The sequence below is a fragment of the Notamacropus eugenii genome, chromosome 5 (assembly GCF_028372415.1).
Source record: "Notamacropus eugenii isolate mMacEug1 chromosome 5, mMacEug1.pri_v2, whole genome shotgun sequence".
Taxonomy (NCBI): domain Eukaryota; kingdom Metazoa; phylum Chordata; class Mammalia; order Diprotodontia; family Macropodidae; genus Notamacropus; species Notamacropus eugenii.
The window spans coordinates 63,721,001-63,744,096 of NC_092876.1; the positions used below are offsets into that span (position 1 = coordinate 63,721,001).

The following is a 23,096-nucleotide window of genomic DNA, read 5'->3' on the forward strand; positions in this document are numbered from 1 at the left end:
GCACAGTAGGGCAAACTCACGCAGTGCTTCTCGAGGCCTGTCTTGCAGCCTGGCGTTCTTTTCTTTTCTTGTCTGGAGGCTTGGCTAACACTATCTCAATTTCTTCCCCTTCTATTTCTTTCCCATTCATCTCATCCATGGCCTGTACAAAAATGAAAAAACACTGTCAAATTTACTTTTAGAGAAATTTAAACACAACTCATCCAATCAAATTCTCAAGGATTAATGTGATGCCTGCTTCACATGAGGTTAACAATTTTTTTTCACATAAAAAAAAATCTTTCACATACAAATGAGTAGAAGTAGAAAGCAAACATAGTTATCTTTGGTGGTAAGCTCTGGAGAAGGTAACTGCCTTCTGATACATCTTTTTTACATAAATTGTTATTCAACTTTTTCTATAAAGTGTATATGCAAAAGTTTTTCCTATAAAGTTCACTGTACATATTAAGGTAAATACTAAAGTTATTCATAGCTTATTAAAGCCATTTCCTAAAGACCTAACATTATGGTATTCTTCAAAGCATTTCCGTTGTCTACACTAAAGCCAGGTCAACCCTAAGGAAAACAACCTCTGGTTTAGCCTAAATTACTTCCAAGTTATTTCAATGACCTGTGAAAATGTAAAAGGTACTCATCTCACAACCACCACTTCACAAATGAGAAGCTCAGAAAGGGCTGAGGATCTGCCCAACAATCAATAAATGTCACAAATGTCACTAACAAGGTTTGAACCAAAGCCCAGGGCTCCTATTTACTTACCCTGCTGCTTGCTGATTGTTTCATGAAATATAATGAAGGCATTCCAAGAACTTGGCTGGGTCATATAAAGATATTGTATTTAAAATGTATAGTTCTAGTTCACTTTCACTTTGAATAAAAATGAATTGGACCACATCAATGTAATTCAATGGCCTACTGACTCAAATTCTTAATGAAATAAGTACAAAACTTCCCTTAATACAAACCTCAGATATATCAGAATGTCCACCGGAGAACCTAGAGAACCAACCTAAATAAGTGCCCAGATTAAGAAAAACTGCCCAGAAAATGGGTTGCTGATTATGGCAGCCCATCTAGTGTACTCTGAATTGTTAGACCCTAGGTCACCTTCAGCATAAAGAATCTTTAAGAGGCAGACTCCTCTTGAAGGGCAAAGCAAGGATGTAAAGACTCTCCCCACAGAGCATGTGAGGAATTTTTAAGACATCCCCACTTCTGGACTGCTTACGGCTCAAGTCTAAATGAGTATACAAAATCTCCTCACTTACATTCTGGTGACAGCGTAAAACTGACAAAGAGTGATCAGGAGATTATTTGTAGAGGCAAATTTTCCCTCAAGTTCCTCTTCTTCTAAAGACCCTCCCACAAGTTCTTATGAATATCAACTAGAAAGGAGGCCAGTCTCTACTCAGTGCAGAGTTAACATACGCAAAGGTACAAATTTGTTCCAAGTGAGCGTGCGCGCGTGCACACACAAATCAGACCTTAAAGTGAATCCTGACCAGGGTGAGCAGGCTGATGGAGAATATGGCAATTTGGAGGAGATACAGTCTCACTAGTTGGACCAGTCTCCAAGGAACCCTTTTGCACAACCTAATATAGCAAATGTTATAGGGGTACAGGCTAGAAATGAGTAATTCCGAAATTAAAGTTTGAAATAGCCAGCTGCTGGTTCCCCTAGCAACAGAAAAAGCTAGCTATCTACCAAGAATAAAATGTGAAAAAAAAAAACAAAACCCAACCATCTTAATGAGCACCAAGCCCCAGTATACCACTGCTATGGTCACCATTTTATTCAGAAAACTGAACCACCAACTTCTTAATCCTACAAGGACACTTTTGATACTGGCTTTCTATGTGAGGGGACATAAAGTTATTGACGCATGTTCAAAAAGACATCTGCAGAACAGCCCAATTCTGTACATAAACAATTTGTGTTTTGTTTGTTTTTAATTTGTTAATGCTTTTAGTCACAGACTCAAATTCTTTCCTTTCACCTAACACTGATAACTCTAAGCTAGCTAAGTTTTACCCTGGACCATTCTCCCCAAGAGTCAAGAACTGAGAAATCAGCAAGCCCCATTTCTATGCTACTTAACAACTGTGATAAACAATGTTTTAAAAAAAACCAACAAAATAAGAAGTTGAAGAACAATGGAAGGAAAGACATACAGAACATCTCAGCACACAGTACTGCTCACTGACAATACAAATTATCTAAACTGAGGATTTTATATTATTTCTATAGAAAGTCAAGAACAAGGAATACCTACCTTAATTAACATCATTAAATGGTTCCATGAAAACATGATCTTAGATGAAACCATGTTCCAGGATCCAGTCAGCTCCATAGAAGCAATGTTGATACACACGAAGTAAGTAAGCAATAATACAACATTGAGGAGACTGACGTTCAGGGTGTTAATTCTACTGGGGCTCAAGCACTAAGCGTTCAGGTCATCAACAAATGACTACTCAATCTGTACCTTCAGCTGAACCATTAAGGCAGGTTTCCCAATGTTATAATGGGCTCTGATTATGATGTATTAACAACAGTGTAAAACATCAGTCCAGGAAATATTTATGCAGGTTAGAGTTGTAGAGTGATTGCTTTCTTTTTTTACCCACAAAATGTTGAAGGCAGCAGACCATATGTTACTTGATATACTTACAACAGTCCTGAATTAGAGCTTCACAGTCCACTGGGACCAATTTTATAGATGGTGAAACAAGACTCCAGAAGGTGGCTTGCCTAAGATCACACAGCAAGTTACTAAGAGTCAAGAGTTAAAAACTGGAGCTTCCATGAGTCCTCTGAGCTACATTTTATAAAGCATTGAAAAACTGAACTTCCAAAGCTCAACAAATAAACTGAAATGCCACTTAACCCAATGAAGAAACATCACTCCTCTTAAATGAGCTTCCTTAAAACTTCAAAGATCCCTTTGAAAATATATTAGGACACTAAACTTTGCATTTCTACCTTAACTGCTGCTCCCCGGTCTTCAAAGTGAACAAACGCATAATCTTTTAGCTTCTTCACTCTTTCTAGTTTTCCAAACTCAGAAAAGGATTTCTCCAATATTTCCTCTGTCACCGTAGTGGCCAAGTTCCTCACAAATAAAACTTTCACCTGTTGAAAGAAAAGTGTGCATGATCAGATACACGACAAACATTTTATGAAACCTACTTTGAACATGTATAGGAATGCACAGGATCCTTACTCTTCTGTAAAACACAAGATGTACACTTTTGCAATATAATTATGGGAAATCACTGCTTAAGGGTAAAAATGAACCCTTCTTCACTTCTAACCACACTAACGTATGTGCTTCTCAGAATTTAACAATTATTTATAATGTTCAGGACTGGACTTTGTAACAAGCCAACAGTCACTGGATAGCTATTGCAAAGCTGGCAGAATAATTAATAAAGAAAAAGGACATTAAAAATTTTGTAGTCCAAGGGGCAGCATAGTGTGGTAACCAGAAGGGATCCAAGGCATCTTTGTAGATCTGAATCCCGCCTCACCCTTGCTAGCTATGCAGCCCTGGACAAGACCCTGTGGCCTTCAGTTTCCTTATCTGCAACATGGCCCAGTGTCGTTCCACAGTGTTTACAGATGAGGAAACCAAGACCCTGAGGGGCTACTGGACTTGCATATGATCACCTGGATTACGTTACGGTAAAATCAGGGAGACTTCCAAATTCAGTGTCCTTTAAGGATTTTTGTCCTTACACAAAGTCAAAATCTGCTTTACTTGTACAAGGACATTTTTTAAAATGTCATGAAGTTCCATATATGCCAATTCACAGCACAACTCCCTCCCCTCACATGAATACAGTGGCTTAGAAACTCCCTTTTATGTTCAATCTGTGTTTAAAAGGGAAACAGTTTGACACCTTTCAAGAAAGGGCTTTTTGAATGGAAGTTTCAGCAAGGAATCCGGAAGGAGGGAAAAGAGGGCTGTGAGACATATGCCCAGCTAAGCTCTCTGGATGTTGGAGAAAAAGACAGAGCACCTCTAGAGTTTAAGTCATGAGTGTGTGTATGTGAAAACATTACAGTTTCTTAGCACAAGAAGAAATTCTGAGTATAGTTAGGTTTGGGAGAGTGATTAACCAATGATAGGAAAACAGCTAAAGTTGAACAAAGATAGCAGTAATAGGGATATTTACATTTCTTTGGCTCAAGTGTTCACTTTCAATCTTCTATGGTATGTATACTTAGTCTAGATGAATGTTCCAGGGCTCATTAATGCAACCCTCCCAATTTAGAGAAGGAACTTGAAGTCCAGAAAGATTAAGTCATTTGCCTCAGGGATATAAAGTGAGTTAGTGCCTAAGAATGCAGGTCTCCTGACTCTAAGTTCAGAGTTCTTTCACAGATACCAAGCCACCTTTAGTAAAGCAGAGGAAAGATCAGACCTAGCTGGTCATTATCCCCAAGAACTCTCCCAGGTCTATGCTACATACCCAATGCACTCCTACCTCCATCTCTACCCCATAGGCCCCTGGAGTAGAATTACTTGACTCAAGCAATTCCTCTGGAGAAGAGGCCAGTCATCCCCACCAAATGCTACCCATGAGCTCGAAAGTCAGCCTAACTGAAGCAGCAAGGCACTCTGAGGAAGAGATGGGAAGCAACACGTGTCAGGTAAGTCAAACCACCACCCTCTTGACACCATCTCCCCTCAGACCCCAGGAGACTGCTCAGGACCCAGAACCCAAGAGCCTTAGGGACAGCAGCATTTACAGTTAGTGATCAAAAACACCATCCTAGGAAACAAGCCCAAAGGAGATGTGACTAATCACAACTACTGAAAACCCAGAAATTAAAGTTCTCATGACTAAAATCCTTGGCACTGTCAAAGGGATAACCATAAAAAAATGATAGGATTTTATCACTGGAAATAATATTAAATGAGAGGAATTGCCCTCTGCTTTACTACTGTACCCTAAGGACATGCAGCTAAAACTTTCTATACGTATGGTATCTTGTTAGAACACAGATCCTGAAGAGCAGGGACCTTCTTACTCTTCTATCTGGATCTCCAGGATTTTGCACTAAATAAATCCTTTTTCATTCATTCAAAATAAGGAATTGTTCTTGAAGACCCAAGAGTGAGGCTGGAGGGAAGGTTTCCTAAAACCAAGAGCAAGAACTCCTGCCTCTGATAACTCAGAGTTAACTTCTTAGGGGATGATGGATCCCAAAGAGAAAACATCCACCATCTCTTAAACCCTCAATACCCTATCAGGACCAGCGTGTCCCGGCCTTGGCATATCCTAAGACTCATACTGGGAATGACTAAATCCCAACGTCTAGGCACCACATATCAGGATACCACCATTCACACTGGTGAGAGCTGGTGGGGTTGCATGCATGGGAAGTAGGAGAAAACAAGCAGTTTCTATAGGTAAGTCTTGACGGGCAAATCCAACCTTACTGGATAGCAATGCTCTCCATCTTCATCTTTTTTCAAGGTGATCACTGTCCTAAAGAGCACAGGAATCAGAACTGGAAGAGACTTTAGAAGTCTTCTCAGGCCCCTTTTACAGATAAGGGGAGCTGATGTTAAAAAAAATAATAATTAAAAAAAAAAAAACAAACCTCAAGTGCAAAGGCCCAGCCCAAGGTCTGGGGAAGCATTCACTACCCTGTCCTCAGAGGACTTAGGCCAACAGAGCATGAACTCAGCATACATTGCCAACTTGTTCTTTCTTGGCTTCCTCAGTCTGTCTGTATAAGGCAGACCCAGTATCTCAGCTGCCCCTCTGCTGACAGTCACAGGGATGGCCAAACTTGTAGCCTTCAAGGGAGTTCATTTAGGGTTAAGGCACTGTTGGGAGTGGCTAGTAAGAACTAAGCCCTCACCGGTGCTCCTGGTACAACAATGTAAGCATTCTATGGTCTGCATAATTCAACCATAATCAATACAAATGTTTACATTTACCTTGGCCATAACCTCCGGATCTGGTTCTTCCACAGGGTCGGCCCACTCCACGGTCACAACATTGCCCCAGACTTTGACTTTCCCACTCATAAGCCTGCGCCGGGCTTGTGCTGCCGACTTGTGGTCTTCATACTCAAGGAAGCAGAACCCCCGATTCTTCTTTTTGTCATCGGGTTGATGATAGAGAATAACGTCCACCAAACCCTCTGTTAAACCAACATCCAGAGAGATGAGCCAAAAGCATCCACTACACAGCTAGGGAGCTGACCTATGCTCTAAATCCACTTGCCTGGGACCAAAAAAGGAAAATCAGCCTGAAATGCTCTGCTAATTACTGATTAAGTAATTAAGCTCTTGATCCAAGAGAGGAGGGAGAAAGGTCATAACCTGAACATAGTTCTTTTAACTCAAGGGGTCCTGAAGTCAAAGCCAATAGATTCCACCAAAGGTCAGGACTAATTCTGTATTCAATAGTGACATTAACACATCATGTAACATTTGTGAAAGCCTTACACTTTGAAAACAAAGTCTTTCCTTGACATTCCAAGCTATAAACATAGAAATCACACAATTCTTCTCTGTTCTTTATCGTCTACAATGTGGAATCAGCTAAATTAAGCCTTCCTTCTCCACAATGTCTCTTTAGTGTGCCCTTTTCTCTCTGCCTACCCCCATAATCTGCCTCAATTGCTTAGCAAACTACACCGCCTTGACTCCAACAGTCCTGCCCTCCTTCCATCTGTGCAGACCACTGGTGATAAAGCAGCTCTCTGTGGCTGCTCCTCAAAGTCCTCTTTTGGATGCCTTTTCCAAGAAGTCTCAAGTCACATCTTAACAGTAACAACAAAAAGAAACAGGAAAAGACTATTGAAAATGTTATGTTCATCCTTTATTGCCAAAGACCATGCCATCAGAGAAATGATGACATGTCTTGCACTTGACTTTGTTTTGAGTGAGGGAGGGCCGTGCAAGGATGGAAAATGTTAACCTTAACAGAAAAGAATTACCCAAAAATAAAAGTCCTCCACTCACAGGACGAAATAGTTACATGTGGTTTAATAAGAATACAGAAAGAGGGACTGAATTACCATGAAAAACTTGGAAACATGTGACAAACTGAATAAATTCAAAACAATTAATATGATCAAAGACTGTAAGATTAAAGAAGAGGCTGTGAGAGCATGGCAGGCAGAGACCAGACAAAGATCACTTGAGAGGCACAAAAACATAAAAGGAATAAATTCCAAAAGCCCATCTAGAATAGGACAATCTAACAGGTTAATATAATAACTGAGGAAGAAACAAGAGCACTTAAGAGATCAAGATTTGGGCAATCTTGTAATGCTACACACCAGAGTACCCACCAACCCAAATGTACTGCTGAAAATGTACACGTCACAGCCTCTTGATAGTCACCATTATACTAGCTATTAAAATTGCAAACCATTCATTACATTTAAGTGCACAGTCCATCAACAGATGTTTTAGAGAGAATTCATTCTGACCAACGATCAAAGGTCATAATACAAACTTTTTAACACCACAAAATTTACATCATTATTTGGTCCTACTTTACCCCCTGCACGTATGTAAGAAAAAGCTGTCAAAGCGCAGGACACATTCCTCAGGTGAAAAGGGAGCAGAGGTGCTCAGGAGACAGTCCCCTAATATACATAGCCCATTACCTAACAATCTTAGCTCCTAAAGTCATCCAAGGCACAAGCACCACAAAAGCCTAACCAGTGAACGCAACTACAGTCAGATTACCTGGCCCTCCCCAGAGGCAAAAGCCAGGTTGGTTCTAGATGACATTCGAAACTGATCAACTCTGATCAACAGAACCAACCACAATTCCACAGGACTCACATGGAAACATGTTATCCACTGCTGTTCAGATAGAGATCTAGTGGAGACAGCATACAGCATGAAGCTCATTTTTTTCTTTCTTTTAAAGGCGAGAGGGGTGCGTAGAGGGAGCAACATGGCTAATGTGGGAATGTATTTCTTGAGGATCCCATATTTGTAACAGATTTTGTTTTCCGTGCCTTCTCAACAGGAGGGGGAGAGGGAAGTGAAGGAGAAAATTTGGAACTAAAAACAAAACAAAACTGAATTAAAAAAATAAACTGCTAACCATGTCTCCACATAAAGATCTGAAAACTGAAAGGAACAAGGAGGTGAGGGTGAAGATGAAGGCATGAAAATGTATTGTCTTTCTGTTGTTTAGAGTGCTTCTATTTCACCTAGAGTAGCCCTAAAAGCTCTTGGAAGTCTAGGAACTTAACTTCTATCACCAAATTACTCTATAAGAAGGAGAATTCCAATACCTCCTATGTCGTAATGAGAAACCATGCAGTAAAAAAAAAGACCTGACTCCAAGAAAATACAAGCAATTTACACAGATTAAGTGAGCAGCAAGAATTCATTTGGTTAAGGAAATATTTTTGAAGCAAGGATGAAGTTCCAATAAACATTGTCCTAGATCTTGAAAACAGAAAGCAAAATGACAATGATCGTGGCAAGCTGTCACTTCATTTGGCGCACTTTCTAAGACAGAAAGGAAAAATAATTCACTCTCATGTTGTCATTCTGGAATGTAAACTCCTTCACAGTAGGGCCCATTTCACTGGTGTCTTTCTGTCCCCAGCACAGCATCTGGCACATTGTAGGTGCTTAATAATGACTTACTGATAGATGGAAAATGATTCCAAAAATGAAAAGAGAAAAAAATTTTTTTAAAGTATTTAGCTTGTTACTTGTTCTTATTTTGAATGCAAATATAAAAGCATTTGTTGGGCACTGTGCTGACCTAAATGACTTAATTCTGTAGCCTAAAAGACTCATGTCTAAATATAAAAAATATCAATGATGAACAGTTGTTCTAATTCTGCCTGAAATACAGAAGAAAAACTCTGGCTGAGTTGCAGCACCAATAATACTGGTGAGCCACTGAAAAAATCTTCCAGTCTGGGTTATTTTTACTAGGTTACCAAAGAAGAATGTGGGTTCTTAATCCCTCAGGATCCTTAACATCTGTTAAACATAATAGACATAATCTTGCTGAGATGCAAAAGATAAAATAGGTTTAATTTTTCATGTGTTTCAGTATCTTAAAAACACAGCGAAGACACATGGAACTGTGCGTTCACTGTATTTTTAAATGAAATCAGAGCAGGAAAGGCCTAGCCAATACAGGGCGGTCCCACAACATAGCTACCCCCTGGCATAAGATTCCAGGCTTTAAGTCACTCAGGGAGAGGTCATCTCCCATCAGGTCAAAGGATGCCAGGCCTCAAAGCATCTATCATTGAGAGGCACAGTTTCTCCATATTTTGGTATAACTTTAGTCCTTCCGTCTTGATCTGCAGTAAACCCCATCAGACAGAGCCAAGTGAAGTTTTACTAAACAGTGTCTTCCCATCATTGTGACTCAATAACATGAATAAATGAGGCTACCATTGTTCATTAATACCAAATTGAACCCAAATCAGTCGAAAGCTGAGCAGAAATAAAGGGAAAGTTTAAAAAGAAGAGGAAGGAGAAGGAAAACAAGACCTTTCCCTTTATATAAAGCCCTGACTTCAAAGACTCTAAAGCATATCAAACTTCCAGCTAGCCTGAATCAGATTAAAATATAATTGGCAAATGTTTAACAAAATAAAAATATAATACAACACAGATAATGTTAACTTGTGGTTTTCTAAGTCAACATGTACCTGGCCTGAGTCTGACACCACTGGGAATCTAAAGTGGCCTTTTACACTAAGATGATAACTCTAATTCCCCCCAAATCATTTATAAACACTACTTTTTTTTACCTGTGACTTTGCTGAATTCTTCCAATATATTTTCCTTGGTTTTGTTCTTTGGAATCGATCCAACAAACAGCCTGTTGTTTGCCACTGAGATGCACACTCCCAGGTGTTTACCAGGACGGATTTCGTAGCTGTCACACTGTAAAGCAAGAAAAAACCCAAACATACCCCACAACCACCCCACACTCAGGATACTGGACTTTAACTCTAAAGTATTTAATCACTCTATAGAATCAGGCATTTCCTTGCATCAGCAGTTCTCAAACTTTTTGGTCTCAGAACCCCTTTTTACACCCTTCATATTATCAGGGATTGTCCAAAGAGCTTTTGTTTATGTGGATTACATCTATTGGTATTTGCCATATTAGGGACTAAAATACCTTAATACTGTTATGATGAATAATTCTAACCTCTCAGACTTCTGAAAGGGCCCCCACCTCCCTATCCCTAGATCACATTTGGAGAACTGCTGAATTCAGTCATTAGAGTAAAGTTATTCTTTATGACCTGTAAATGCTCATCATGCTATTATTATTTTTAAACAACTCAGTGCGTCCAACCCCCAATTCCATTTGGTTTTGTCACTTTCCTCCTTTTGTTTCCAAATCAACTTACTCAAAATTAAGGAGGTGAGGAGGTTGCCCCATTTAAACAAAATTGAGGCTACTTCAAAATTTTCCTCATTATTTCAGACAAGTCAACTGAGATGAATTATTCAAGAGAGAATAAAACCAACCACAGTTTGCCCCCAAAGTCAAACATATGAAAAGTATAGTGATGACACATAACAAATGTGAAAAAACTTTCTTCAAAAATAATTCAACATTTGTCACTTTACTGTAATACTGCACCAAACACACTACAATTAGGAACACAATGGCATATGTGCAATACCTGCACACAAATCCTAATACTAAAAATTTTTTTAAATATCAAATGCTTCACAAATTTGCATGTCAACATCATAGAGGGGCCATGCTAATGTTTTCTGTATTTTAACCTTAATCTATGTGCTACCAAAGTGAGCACACTATTCATGATTTTTACAAGTTTTCAATACCCACATTTCAGTAAGATTACTTATCTGTAGCTTCAATTTCCTGATGTTACGGGTGGAAGGGGGTGAAAGCGTGTAAGAGGAAAAAAAGGAGCAGCAGGAAGTAAGGGAATGACTCTGAACTACCAACCTCTAAGAAGGGAGGCATTAAGACTAAAGAAGGAAACTGGAGCCCCTCAGTGAGTCAGCTAACTGGAAGGGAGAAAAGGAACAAAATGGTGAAGACATCTACACCTCACCCTGGAAGCCTGAGGCCTCTGACTCCATGGAGCACCATGTTAAGAAGCTAATAACACATTATCTCCCAACTCGAGAACACACTGAACTCAAATAATTCTGCCACTGACTCACTTGTTGCTATTTGAAAGGGAGCACAAGGGAACAGAGGGAAGGTACACAGAAAACAGACTGGGAAGTATGGTCAAAGGTACTCCAGCCCCAAGACAAAAAGGTGATAAAAAACAAAGGAGGACCAAGGATATTCCTAAGAGTGAGGAAGCCAAGCTATCTCTGTTATACAAACAGAACATGATAGACACAAGGTACGAAAGGGGTAAAACATTTTTTAAAGCAAAGCCCTCATTTCCAAGAAGATTCTGGCCAAAAAGCACACAGCACAACTGAAGACTTCTTCTAGCTCTGAGTGCACAGGCAAAAGCCAAAAAGGAGATTTAACTCCTGAAACCAAGTGGTCTTAAGTACACCCTCCCACCCCCAAAAAGGTCACCCACTAAAGCTTTCAATCCAGAATAATTAATGATCATTAGAAGCAGATCATCTAGAACTGTTTTCAAAGCATCCCTGAACTGTGAAGCTTGGCCACTGTGGCCCCTTTACATACCAGCTTGACAGCTTCCTGTGCGGCATCTTTTCCACAGAAAGTGATGAATGCATACCCTCTATTCTGACCAGACAGAGGATCCATCATAAGGCGTAAGTCCCAAATGGGACCAGCCTTTTCAAACAGTGGTACCAACTCATCTTCATATAAATCTCTTGGTATCTTACCTACAAAAACCTGAAGGAATTTTTTTAAAATAGTTAATTAAAATCCAACTTAAATATATGAATCCACAGACATATTGTAAACAAAAATCTCTTCTTAAAAAAAATGACAAATTACACATACAGTTAACTAGCATGACTAGGGGACAGGATAACTTGTTTATCTATAATACAAACCTTTGTTTCAACCCTTGATAAAAATCTTTCCAAAGTTTACTACCATATTAACACATTTTAAGACAGCATGCTAGACATAATTTTTCCTTTAATGATTAAATACCTCAGGGAAATAACTTAGTAATAAGTCACTTCAAAGGTTACAAATTGGTTTCATGCAAGTATTAGTTTTTACCTTATTTTATAGGTGAGAAAACAAATCATGGTAAGGTGACTTATTTGCCTACACAGTCAAATAGCTAGTAAATGTCAGAACCAGAATTCAAACCCAGACTCCAAGACTTTTCATACCACGTATGCCATGCTGTTTTATTTTGCCACGGTGAAGTGACTTACCCAAGATGACACAACTACTAACAGTGGCACAGCCTGGATTCAAACCCAGACCCTGTCTCCCAAGACCACATCATCTTTTAATGGGCCATGCTACTTCCCTATGGAGCCATACTGAACTGCTGAGAGGAGGAGAAAGGAGATTTCCCCACTTGGCCTAGAAAAGTTTTCTTAGTGCCTTCCCAAGTTCAAGGACATGGTCCAGAATCTATACTCTACTTCTGAGTGTGGGGTTTTAGGTTATGAGCTTAGAAATTTGTTCAGAACCTTTTTGTGCTATTAAGGGTTTTTGATTTACTCTCATCTTTCATGCTTATATACTTCCTAAAAGCAAAATTAAAATGAATAAAAAAACCTCAAGTGACATTTGCCAAAATATGCAATTAACTTACTTATCTCTATTACAGAAGAGAGTCCAAGCAGAAAGCCATCAAACTCACCTCTGTCCCAATGCCGGGTTGTACACCAGAATACACACTATCTGGAGGAGGACCACCATATTTTCTCTGTCCTGTGGTTACATCTAGTGTGTAACCAGTCCTCTCCAGCAAAGCCTAGAAAAAGATTGCACAGCTTGTTAAAACTGAACAGATGAGACACACAAAAAACTAATCTTTCAGTCAGTATGTTAAGCCCTAAAACAGCTTTATACAAACAGACTTTTTAAGGGCCCTACAAAATCTGGCTCCAGTTAACTGGGAAGTAGAGATGACTACCACTCCAGAACAGTGCAGAGGGGATTTTCTTTTTTCCCTACTTTTAAAATAATATTTCATTTATTTTTCCAATTACATATAAAGACAATTTTTAACATTCATTTTTAAAATAAGATTTTAAGTTCCCAATTTTTCTCCCTCTCGCTTTCCCCTCCCTAAGACAGTAAAGAATTTGACACAGGTTATATATATGCCGTCATGTAAAATGTATTTCCATATTAGTCATGTTGTGAAAGAATAAACTGAACAAAAGGAAAAAACTGAAAAATATAAAGTGAAAATAGTATGCTTCAATCTGCCTTCAGACTCATCAGTTCTTCCTCTGAATGTAGACAGCATTCTCCATCATGAGTCTTTTGGAATTGTCTCAGATCATTGCACTGATGAGAAGAGCCAAGGCTATCACAGGTGATCATCATACAATGTTGCTGTTACTGTGTACAATGTTCTCCTGGTTCTGCTCACTTCACTCAGCATCAGTTCAAGGTTTTTCTGAAGTCTGCCTGCTCATCACTTCTTATGGAACAATAATAGTACTCCCATTACATTCATATACCACAATTTGTTCAACCATTCTCCAGCTGATGGGAATCCCTGAAGGGAATCTTCTACTTAAGATGAGGGAGGTCAATCTAAATGACGAGGGGTCCTCCCAATTCTGCTACCAATAGCTGTCCCAATGTATTTATTGTTATTCCTCAACACGCATTCTCTGTTCCAAATGGTCTTTTAAGTATCCCCTTGTTCATTCCCATCTTTGTCCATCTGAAACATCCCCCTCTCCACCCTAACCTTTAAAAAGTTCCATTTCCTCTGAGAAGCTTTTTCCAGCTTTAGTCTTCACTTACCTCATTCTTCCTGTACTGATGGTTAGTACCAAAATCTAGCTCTGAGCTATCTGCTATCATGGTCTAGTTTTGCCTAAGCCAGGAATTCTGTAAAGGCAGTCAACAGGCATCCCCCTCACAGCTCCCCACTGTGGTTAAACTCATATTAAAGAAACACTCAACTGACCCTTCTAAGTTGACAGGAATTTGGGCCTGGGCACACTGAGCCAGTCAGCCCTTGACTTCTACAAAAATGAGCGTTTCATGCTGTCGGTTTATACAGGGGCCAAAAGTGAATCACTGACCCAAGATGCACAGGCACAGTCCCCAGCTGGGATACTTGTCCCCTTGGGGAAGATCACTCAGCTTCTGTGTCTTAGCCTCCTCACCCATAACATGAGAATGATATTTTGCTAGCTATACCTCCTAAAGTTGTCAAGAGAGTGCCTTATAAATTCTAAAACACTATCCAAATGTGAATCATTAAGCTATAATCCCTGGTCTCACTCTAGTGCAGGAAACATGCTCAAGTGACACAATTACAAGATAGGAGCAGTCAATGCACCATCAATATGAAGCAGAATCACTTAGGAAAGCTTCCTAAAGAAGGGAAACCTTGGACAGTTATGTACAGTTTATACCATTCGTTTAACAGAGATTTCATTTAAGGATCACAACTTCTCAGAACTAGAAGGTACGTTTGAGAGTTTCTACCACAACCCCTTCATTTGAAAGTGAAACCAAAGCCAGAAAGAAGGTGATCTGACCAAGACCACAGAGCTTGTGAGAGGCAGGGGTTGGTCACTTTAGCCTAGCTTTTATAGGTGAAGCCATCATCTCTGAATAGACTCCTAAAGTGAGTTCTTTACAGTGAGTTCTCCTAACCATTCTCCCACTTTCAACCCAAGGCTTAGTTTTGTTTTTTAAAATAGTGTTAAAAGTTCTCAATGAGGAAGCAAATTGTTTAGGACAGATAACACAGACCTGTCTACTGCAAAGACAAAACAATTTGTTTTTAAAATATTACTGCCTAGAACACAATTACAGGATTTAGAGCTAGAAGTAACCTTAGAGACAATCTAGTCCAAACCCTTTCTTTCGTGGGGCAGAACACTGAGGCCCAGAAGTTTAGTGACTTGTCCAAGGTCACAGAGACAACAGCAGAAACCATACTTCAAGCCTTGGTTTTGAATCTAAATTCTATTCCCTTTCTAATACACCATATTTTAACCTAATAGTCCTATGAGGAAGGAAAAGGGATGGTGTTATTCCATTTCCCAATGATAAAACTGAGGCAGAGATTAAGTCCTAAGACTTAAAAAAAATAAAAGCTGCTAAAAGAAACTAGAACCCAACCTTCCTAACTCCAAATCCAATGCTGTTCCTACCTCACTACCAAAATTCAACCTCCATAAATAAAGTACAATGTAAGACATTTCCAGACTTCTTTAAAGTTCTATCATTCCAGCAAAGTGGCTGGCCTCTGTTTTCTGCTCACAATTTTAAGGCAAATGGCCAATCAAGAAAACTGGGTTAACATAAAAGGTCCATTCACCAATTAGCCCTAACCTTGCGTTTCATCTTTCAGGGCCTCTTTTTAATCATAAAGGCATATGGAAAGTCAAAAGGAAGAAGAGTGACTGGAGAACTTCAAGACAAATGGAAAAAATCCAAAGAAACAGAAACACAAACTCTTTGAGAAAGGCCCTACACAAATTCAAGTATATAATGTTGACAAGTCTGACATTTGCACAGTGCTCTCCAGTTTCTGACCACGTACACAGAATCTCATTTGAGCTCCACAACCACCAGGAGGCAAACACAGCAGGCCTGACAGTGGGAATACAGCACAAGGAACAGAATGCTGAACTTGAACTCAAGAGAAGACTGAGTTAGTCTGAGCCCATCTCAGACATTTCTTAACTTCATGACCCTGCACTCTTTCTTTGTCAAATGTGGATAATAATACCTGCACTATTTATCTCACAGGGCTATATGTAAAGGTGTTTGGCTATGTAAATATCAGATTATGGTTTATTAATACTACCATCCTTCACAATTGGCAGATGGGGACACTGAGGCTTAGAGTTTAAGTCTAGGGATTTATGTAGTGCCCTTTCCAGCATGCTATGCTAAAACAAACATAATATATTATCTCATCTGTTTCTCACAACCACCCTGTGAAGTAGGTACCACAGTCAACACCTAAATTTTGAATATGAGCTAACTGAAGCCTGGAGACGCCAGAGACCGCAAGAGTCTAAAACAGAATTTGTCTCTTCCTGACTCCAAATCTAGGGTCCTTGCCACTCTACCACAATACCTCTAAACAATGGGGAGAGGGAGAAAGAACAGCTCAACAGAAACCCTTACCTTTTATGAAAAATCTGCTTAATATTTGAAATATTTGCTAGGGGTATAAAAACACCATTCTGGAAAACAACATTAATTAATCTCATTAATTCTACAAACTCCAGTTTGCTTTACCTTAATCTTTGCTTCATCAGGTCCCTTTGTGGATTCTTGTACCTTGCTCCCTTGTTTCTCCCTTTGCCTGTAGGTCTTCATAACTCCACATAAAAATGCACTTTTGTTCTACAAAATAAAAACCATTTGGAGTTGCCAACAAATTTGTTGTATCAACAAATGAATAAATGATTCCATATCTCCAGATATTTAAACATTAGGGAGAACCAAATAGGCCTTTCATGACTTTTAGTTTATCATCTGCTGTTCTGAATACTTTCCCCCATGGTAATGCAGCAGTCTAGCCCAAATATTATGGACAGTCTGCTCCCTGTATCCCTGGTAACATCTCCTGAGGACATCAGTCATATAAAATGAATGGCTGACAAGCTTCTGTTTTCAATGTGGCTTTTGAGACTCAACTTTTAGCAGTACACCAACTTCAGGTTTACAAAAGCACCTTAGAGTCCAGCATACCAGGCCAGGCATCATGGAACTCAACCAGCAAACTCTACTTTAGTTCACTCACTCAGCCCCTCTTCTGACTCTTGATCTTACCTGTACATGAGACAGGTCACTTTCCTTAAACTGTTGGAGCACTGAGAGGGCGCCTTCTTCATTAAATTCTCTGAGAGCATCAATTGCTCTTTCATCAAGATCGACATAAGCTACCAACCCTAAAAATTCAAATTGAAAAATGGTAATGTTACTGTTCAAAAAGCTAGAGGGGACACAAATTGATGAACCTGTCTTATTAACTTTTAATTATGAAGTCATATTCAATTTTATCACTAATAAATTATCTTATTCTTAACTACACGCAACTATACAAACACTGTATGAAAGAACATGAAAATGTAAATACTTAAAAATAAAATACTTTTACTATGAAACTGAAATTGCTTCCCACGTTCCCCCCCAATCCCACCTCTGCCAAAAAACACATAAATACAAACCCTACCCTCCCCCCTCCAAAAATAAACACTGGAGTTTCAAAAGCCCTGGAAGGAGTTAAATCTGCTGTGCACATTGTGCAACAGACTGAGGCTTCAAGTGATCAATTCTGGTCCACATTTCTAAGTAATACATGAACGTTACTATCTTCCCCAAGGATCTATCTCCTCCAAACTATGGACTTGGGGAGTTTTGCAATCTTCATTCAAGTATAAAGAGTCACCCAAGCAACTGGGGGGAGAAAGTCACCTATTACTAAGCAACTCTAGCCCCAAAGAGTAGCAAAAGCTTTCTCCTTCTTAGGGACAGAGAGACTGAAAATTGTTTGAGTGTACAGACACACTTTGCTGCAATCAAATGTGGAAAGATATAATATCACTCTTCTGTAAGCCTTATAAAATTAACATTTGTAGGTATAGCATGGGAAAAAGTAAAGAAGGCCATTTTTTAGCAGCTTCTTAAGTTTCTTCGTGATGTGTTGAGATTTAAGGGATGCTGTGGCAATCAGAACGCTAAATATCAACAATGACATTTTTCAAATGAACTAAAATTAATTTTATGGCCATAGACTTACTAGAAAATGTATTTAAAAAAAAATTCTTCCCAGTACTCTAAACATGAACTGTTAAACAGTATATAGAGCATCTACTAAGGAATAAAATACAGCTCTTTTAATTTAATCTGAATTTATTATAACAACTGTTATGCATGAGCCTGTGAAGTAAACTGTTAGGAAATGGAAACAGCACTTTTTTTTAAAGTGACTCCACATTAGCAAAGCCCACCAAACAAAATTTCATTTTAGACTGAAATAAAAAATTTAATAAATGTAATGCCACTTGCAGTTACTGATGTAAGAAAATTAAATGCACTGTCATAATTTAAAATGTCCCCAAATGAGCATGTCTAAATAAGTCTGCAGTTCCTTACATGAAAAATGCCACAGCACCACCCAAACACCACAGTCCCAGAGGCCCATCAGACCTTTCCCTCTGGTCCAACAATGCCTATGCCCAAAGCATGAGCTTCCTTACTAACCAAGTATCCTTCCTTACTAAGCATCCTTACTAACCAAGACTCTTCCAAGAGGGTAACTTTAAGCAGATCACTGCCTGTTTCCAATGGCAGAAATGCACAAAAAGCTTCCTAGGAGTGATTTCCAAATGGATACCTTACCCAGGAGACATTTAAGGAAACTATTTTTAATGTCTAACATTTATCTCCTTTTTTTCTTAAAAAAAAAAAGGACAGAAAGTTATTTTACGACTTACAGTACTTAAGAAACATTTATAATACAATTCAATTCTTTCTCAGAAGCTGACTGCAGATCACCAAAAGCTCAAAAAGGAAGGTTTCCGTCCATTTAAGTCGTCAAAGGGGGAGGATATATTTATTTATGAACAAGATTCCCTAAGGGTAAACATATCTCCCAGTTTAAAACCTGAAACCACTTACAACCAAAACCTTATTTAAGATATTCAGATTTTCTAAGCACTTAACCCTGGGATAAAAAACAGCCAACTATTGCAAACCAAACACTTCCATGAGATGCTGAGAGATGTGGATTACTGTCCAATGAAAACTAGACAGGCCACAAAACTCACATAATATGACATTTATTATAGTTTCAGGCAATAATGCATCCTAACTATTCCTCACTATGCCACCTAGTTCAGAGCTAAACTGATTTAAGAGTCACATTAAGAAGCTAAAAGTAGAAAAGTAAAAGCAAAATGATGACTGATTTGGATTGAGAAAAAAATGTAAAATTTAGTATGCTGGAATACATTTTTCTTGTGATAAATCTAAGACAAATTGATGTACTGGTCTGAAGCAACTAAGACTGCATATTCAACACTAAGAAGGCTTCAAAATCATGAAATAAGAGTCAGTGTCAAAGTCAAACCCAATTTGCCTTCAGTGACAGAAAGTCACACATTCAGCTCTACAGGACAGATCAGAAACAGTAGTATTATTTAACCTTAAAAAGCTATACAATTCAAAGTGGTTTGCCCTCACTTTCATAACCGGTCAGAAACAAGAAATGCATATTATACCTGTCTGAAATATTTCATCAAGTCTCTCTGCCACCTTCTGTGGGAGGCCTGCCTCTATCAGTGTCTTGTAGTGCTCTGTGTGAGTTACACTGGAAGTGTCCATTGGTTCTTCCTCTTCTTTTAACTGTACCGCATTACCATTCACCTGATTAGCCATTTTATTATGCTGCTGGAAAAAATTCAGGAGCTATATTACATTAAGCCAGAAATAACTAGTTTGCAGGACAAAGAATGACTTATCTAAACTAACTTGTATACATGCTGCTAATACTCTATCAAAATCATATTTAATGCCTGTGAGGTAGCTGACCTAAATTTGCAATAAAATCATCCAGGAAAACAATGGAAATGTACATGGAAGCAGTAAGGTTTTAAGGTACTTCATGTACACCATGGTGGTCATAGGTCTCAAACTTTCTGATCAGAGGGAAAGTATCTGATTAGCAAAGCAGCTGTTACGTCCCAGTGATCATGTCATCAAAAAGAAACACTTTCTTTGATGAACAAGTCACCACTATAAATGTCTAAAAAGCTCTGCAGCTCCCATTCTTACATAAACTCAATTACATCTTGTTTTTAAACAGACCAAACACTCAAGGTTTGAGAATTTTCAAAAATCCCTGGCTCTCTGCCATGCCATGCTTCCATTCCAATGCAGGTGTGACAGAAGTGTAACCCTGTTGAGCATGCTGGTGGTATCTGGGGGTGGTTTTCCATCCTGCACTCACTAAGATCACATTGAGATCACTAACAAAATTAATTTTGTTCTTCCCATGTACAAATTTATGAGAAAAAAAATTTAATCCATACTTAAAATGAGCTACTTTTGGAGGTTACTTTTTAAAAAAAGGAAACCCAAGTACAATATATTGAATTTTCCATATCAATCAATTTGGTAAGGCTGCAAAAATACATATTCAAGCTAACTTCTTTCCAAGAGTTCCAATCAATGGTGCCTAATTAAGGTTGAACTTAGGTCAGATTTCTCAGTAAACCAGCCAGCAATCATTCTGTATATCCCACCACTCACGTACTACTGAAATGGACCAACTACCTGGGGAAGAGAGTTTAAATGGAGAGCTCTACAAGACCCGCATGGATGAAAAGGTACCTGCCTCACAAAAGCAGTTAAGAGTTAAAGGTGCATTTGTCTGTGGTGAAATGACAACTTGATGAAGATAATATGCAGCAGAAGAAAGACATTGCAACATATACTGAAATAAAGGATACGAAGGTGGATATCAAGAATAAGCCTGGTTTTTGAAGAAAACTCAAGATACCTCGGCTATCAAGAAAATACAAGTCTCCCAAAAAGTGCTTGCTTAGCCACACTACTAGAGATCCTACCAGACATTATGGGAAAGCACCAGGAGCAATTGTCCCACTTGAAACAACTTAATTTCTTTCAAAGACCACTGAAATCCAGTTGAAGATAATGTGAGAAGATAGAACAGACCAGAGGTGGAGTTGGGGAGAAAAAGGGAGAAAGGAGGAAATAAGGACATTAAGCATAGAAGGATTACTCTGAAAGAGCTAAAGCTATCTTATGGTCAAAGAACATCATTAAAGATCTGATTGTCTGGTGATAGGTACAGGCTGTGTACAGGCAGACGCATCCTTTGCTGTGGAACTCTTTTTATTTACGTGGGTACATGCTTTTCAATGCAGGCCTCAAAACACTATCTGATGAACTAGCTAAAAGCTAACACACTCAAGACTACTGTTTAGCACGAAAAATGGGCAGATGCACCTTTTTAAATCAAACCGTCCTCCTACACACGGCTGCATCTCCTCAATGGTCATCCCTCTCCCACCCCACCCCCAAATACAGCTAGGAATTCTTCAAAACTCCAAAGTTAAACACAACATCACGAGACCTTCGCAGCAAAGCAACATTTTGCAGTCACAGAATGGAAGCAAACTCTTAACAGATGTGAACATTTCTGTTAAGAAATATCATCATCAAAGTATGGGTAAAGCATAAGACAGGTTGCCTATTAAGCACAAGATGGAAAAAAAAAGTCATGAATACTATTAGTACCAGATGTACTCAGCATGCCTCCAATAAGCAGATACTGAAGGGGGAGGGGCGCAGGGGGAGGGGAGGAAAGGAAAGAAAGGGGAGGGAGCGTCTTTACTGTGAAAAAAGTGGACTCCAACTTTACCAGAAATGCAGCTTTACAGAAACAGGTCTCGGGGAATCCACCAGAAAAGCCTCCCTCTCCTCCGAGCCCCAGGCTCCAGAGCTAATCCTATTAGGCTAATTGACAAACTACCGCCCAGCCGGAGCAAACTTCCGGCCATAGTAAACACGATCAAGTGAGAGGGTTTTTTGGGGGGAGTGTTTCTTCTGGGGCGGGGCACGAAGGCCATTTAAACTGGGGGGATAAATGTGCTACCCCCCCCCCATTTTGCCGGGTTGTTTTTAACGTTCACGTGAACGACCCAGCGCTTCAGCCTGCAGGCCGGCAGGGGGAGAGGCCTGACCTGGGCACCACGTGGGGGGGTACTTACTCTCACTCCCCGGACCACCACCACCACCTCTCAGCCCGCTGGGGAAGGATGGAAGGCGGGAGGGAGGGCGCCAGCCTCACGTGGGGGGAGGGGGCACGTTAGGGGGGGCCTCCCTTTCCCCCGAGGCGCAGGCGGCGAGGCCCGACCCGGCCTCCGGCCCCCCCCCCCCACCTCCCGGCACGCATGGCGGGGCCTTTCTCGGAGGCGGGAAAGGCGCGGCCCGCGGGCCCGAGCGGAGCACGCTGCGGGGGCGGCGGTGCCAGGCCGGCCGGCCTAGGCCCGAAGCCGCGCGGGCCCAGAGGCGCCCCCCCTCCTCCCTTCGCCTCCTTCCTTCTCCTCCCCCCTCCCCCGCTCGCACCGGCCCGCCCGGCGGCCCCCTCCAGAGCGGGGACGTGGCGCGGGGTCCGGGCCCGGCCGAATCGGGGCGGCCGGCCCCTCCCCCCACGGGCGGGCGCGAGACTCACCAGGGCAAAGCGGGCGCCGGCGATGGGGGCCCGTGAGAACGAGCGCGAGGCTCTTTGAAAACGACTAGAAATGGCGCGCGCGCCACCCCCTCTCTGTCTCCCCCCGCCTTTTCCCCCCCCCAGGGCCGCCGCCTCCGCCGCCTCCTCCGCCTCCTCCTCCTCATGGAACGGGCGGCGAGATCCCGGCAGCACGCGGGGTTTCCCGGAACTGCTTCCAGGGACTCGGCTCGCCGACACAACCAATCAGCACTAGGGGAGGCCCGAGCAGCGGTTGCGGCGACCTATAGAAACCGAATTCTGAGCTGGGGGCAACGAGCCGGGACGAACAGAGAGCCAATCAACGGAGGCCTCCGCGTAGCCAATGGGAGAGCTCAGCGGCGCCGGACTAGGAGCCGGGGGCGGAGGGAGGCACACAAAGGGTGCGCTGAGGCCGGCCAGAGCTGGGCTCTCTGGTGCGTGCGGAGCACGTCCTGTTGAGGGCCTCGGGTGTCCGGCCGGTCGCTCTTGGCGGAAGTGAGTGCCGTGGACTCCCTGAAACTTGTCTCGCCCGGTCAGAACGGGACCGACTCCCCTGACCTCCCCCATCCCCTTTTGGTCCGACCTGAGGCCTGGCTGGCCCGGAGGCCGGACTTGCCAGGCCCTCGGACCGCGCGCTTGCTTTAAATTCTTGACCGCTTCAGCCAACGTTGGCGGAGAGGGACCTGGTGCGTGATGTAAGGCCCACTACTGGCCTCGGGTCTGTGGTTGCCAG

General features: G+C 41.0%; 1 protein-coding gene and 1 non-coding gene across 8 annotated transcripts in view; both read right to left on the minus strand.

The window, feature by feature from the left end:
- Positions 1–22,580, minus strand: part of HNRNPR (heterogeneous nuclear ribonucleoprotein R) — a 30,339-nt gene extending 7,759 nt beyond the window's left edge. For 4 of the 7 annotated variants that reach the window (XM_072609251.1, XM_072609250.1, XM_072609249.1 and 1 more), the window contains exons 1-10: positions 22,346–22,580; positions 19,368–19,533; positions 16,915–17,033; positions 16,378–16,485; positions 12,788–12,901; positions 11,674–11,850; positions 9,779–9,914; positions 5,961–6,166; positions 2,987–3,136; positions 21–142 (exon numbers count right to left, since the gene is read on the minus strand). In XM_072609251.1, coding sequence (XP_072465352.1) covers positions 21–142; positions 2,987–3,136; positions 5,961–6,166; positions 9,779–9,914; positions 11,674–11,850; positions 12,788–12,901; positions 16,378–16,485; positions 16,915–17,033; positions 19,368–19,524 — 1,289 coding nt within the window. In that variant the 5' untranslated portion in view covers positions 19,525–19,533; positions 22,346–22,580. Of the gene's footprint in view, positions 1–20; positions 143–2,986; positions 3,137–5,960; positions 6,167–9,778; positions 9,915–11,673; positions 11,851–12,787; positions 12,902–16,377; positions 16,486–16,914; positions 17,034–19,367; positions 19,537–21,881; positions 21,934–22,345 lie in introns of those variants that run through there. The other 3 variants (XM_072609247.1, XM_072609248.1, XM_072609252.1) reach the window with 3 other exon arrangements.
- LOC140509355 (U6 spliceosomal RNA) lies at positions 10,701–10,804 on the minus strand. The gene has a single exon (XR_011968683.1). It is a non-coding gene; the product is annotated as a U6 spliceosomal RNA (small nuclear RNA).
- Positions 22,581–23,096: the final 516 nt, after the last annotated feature.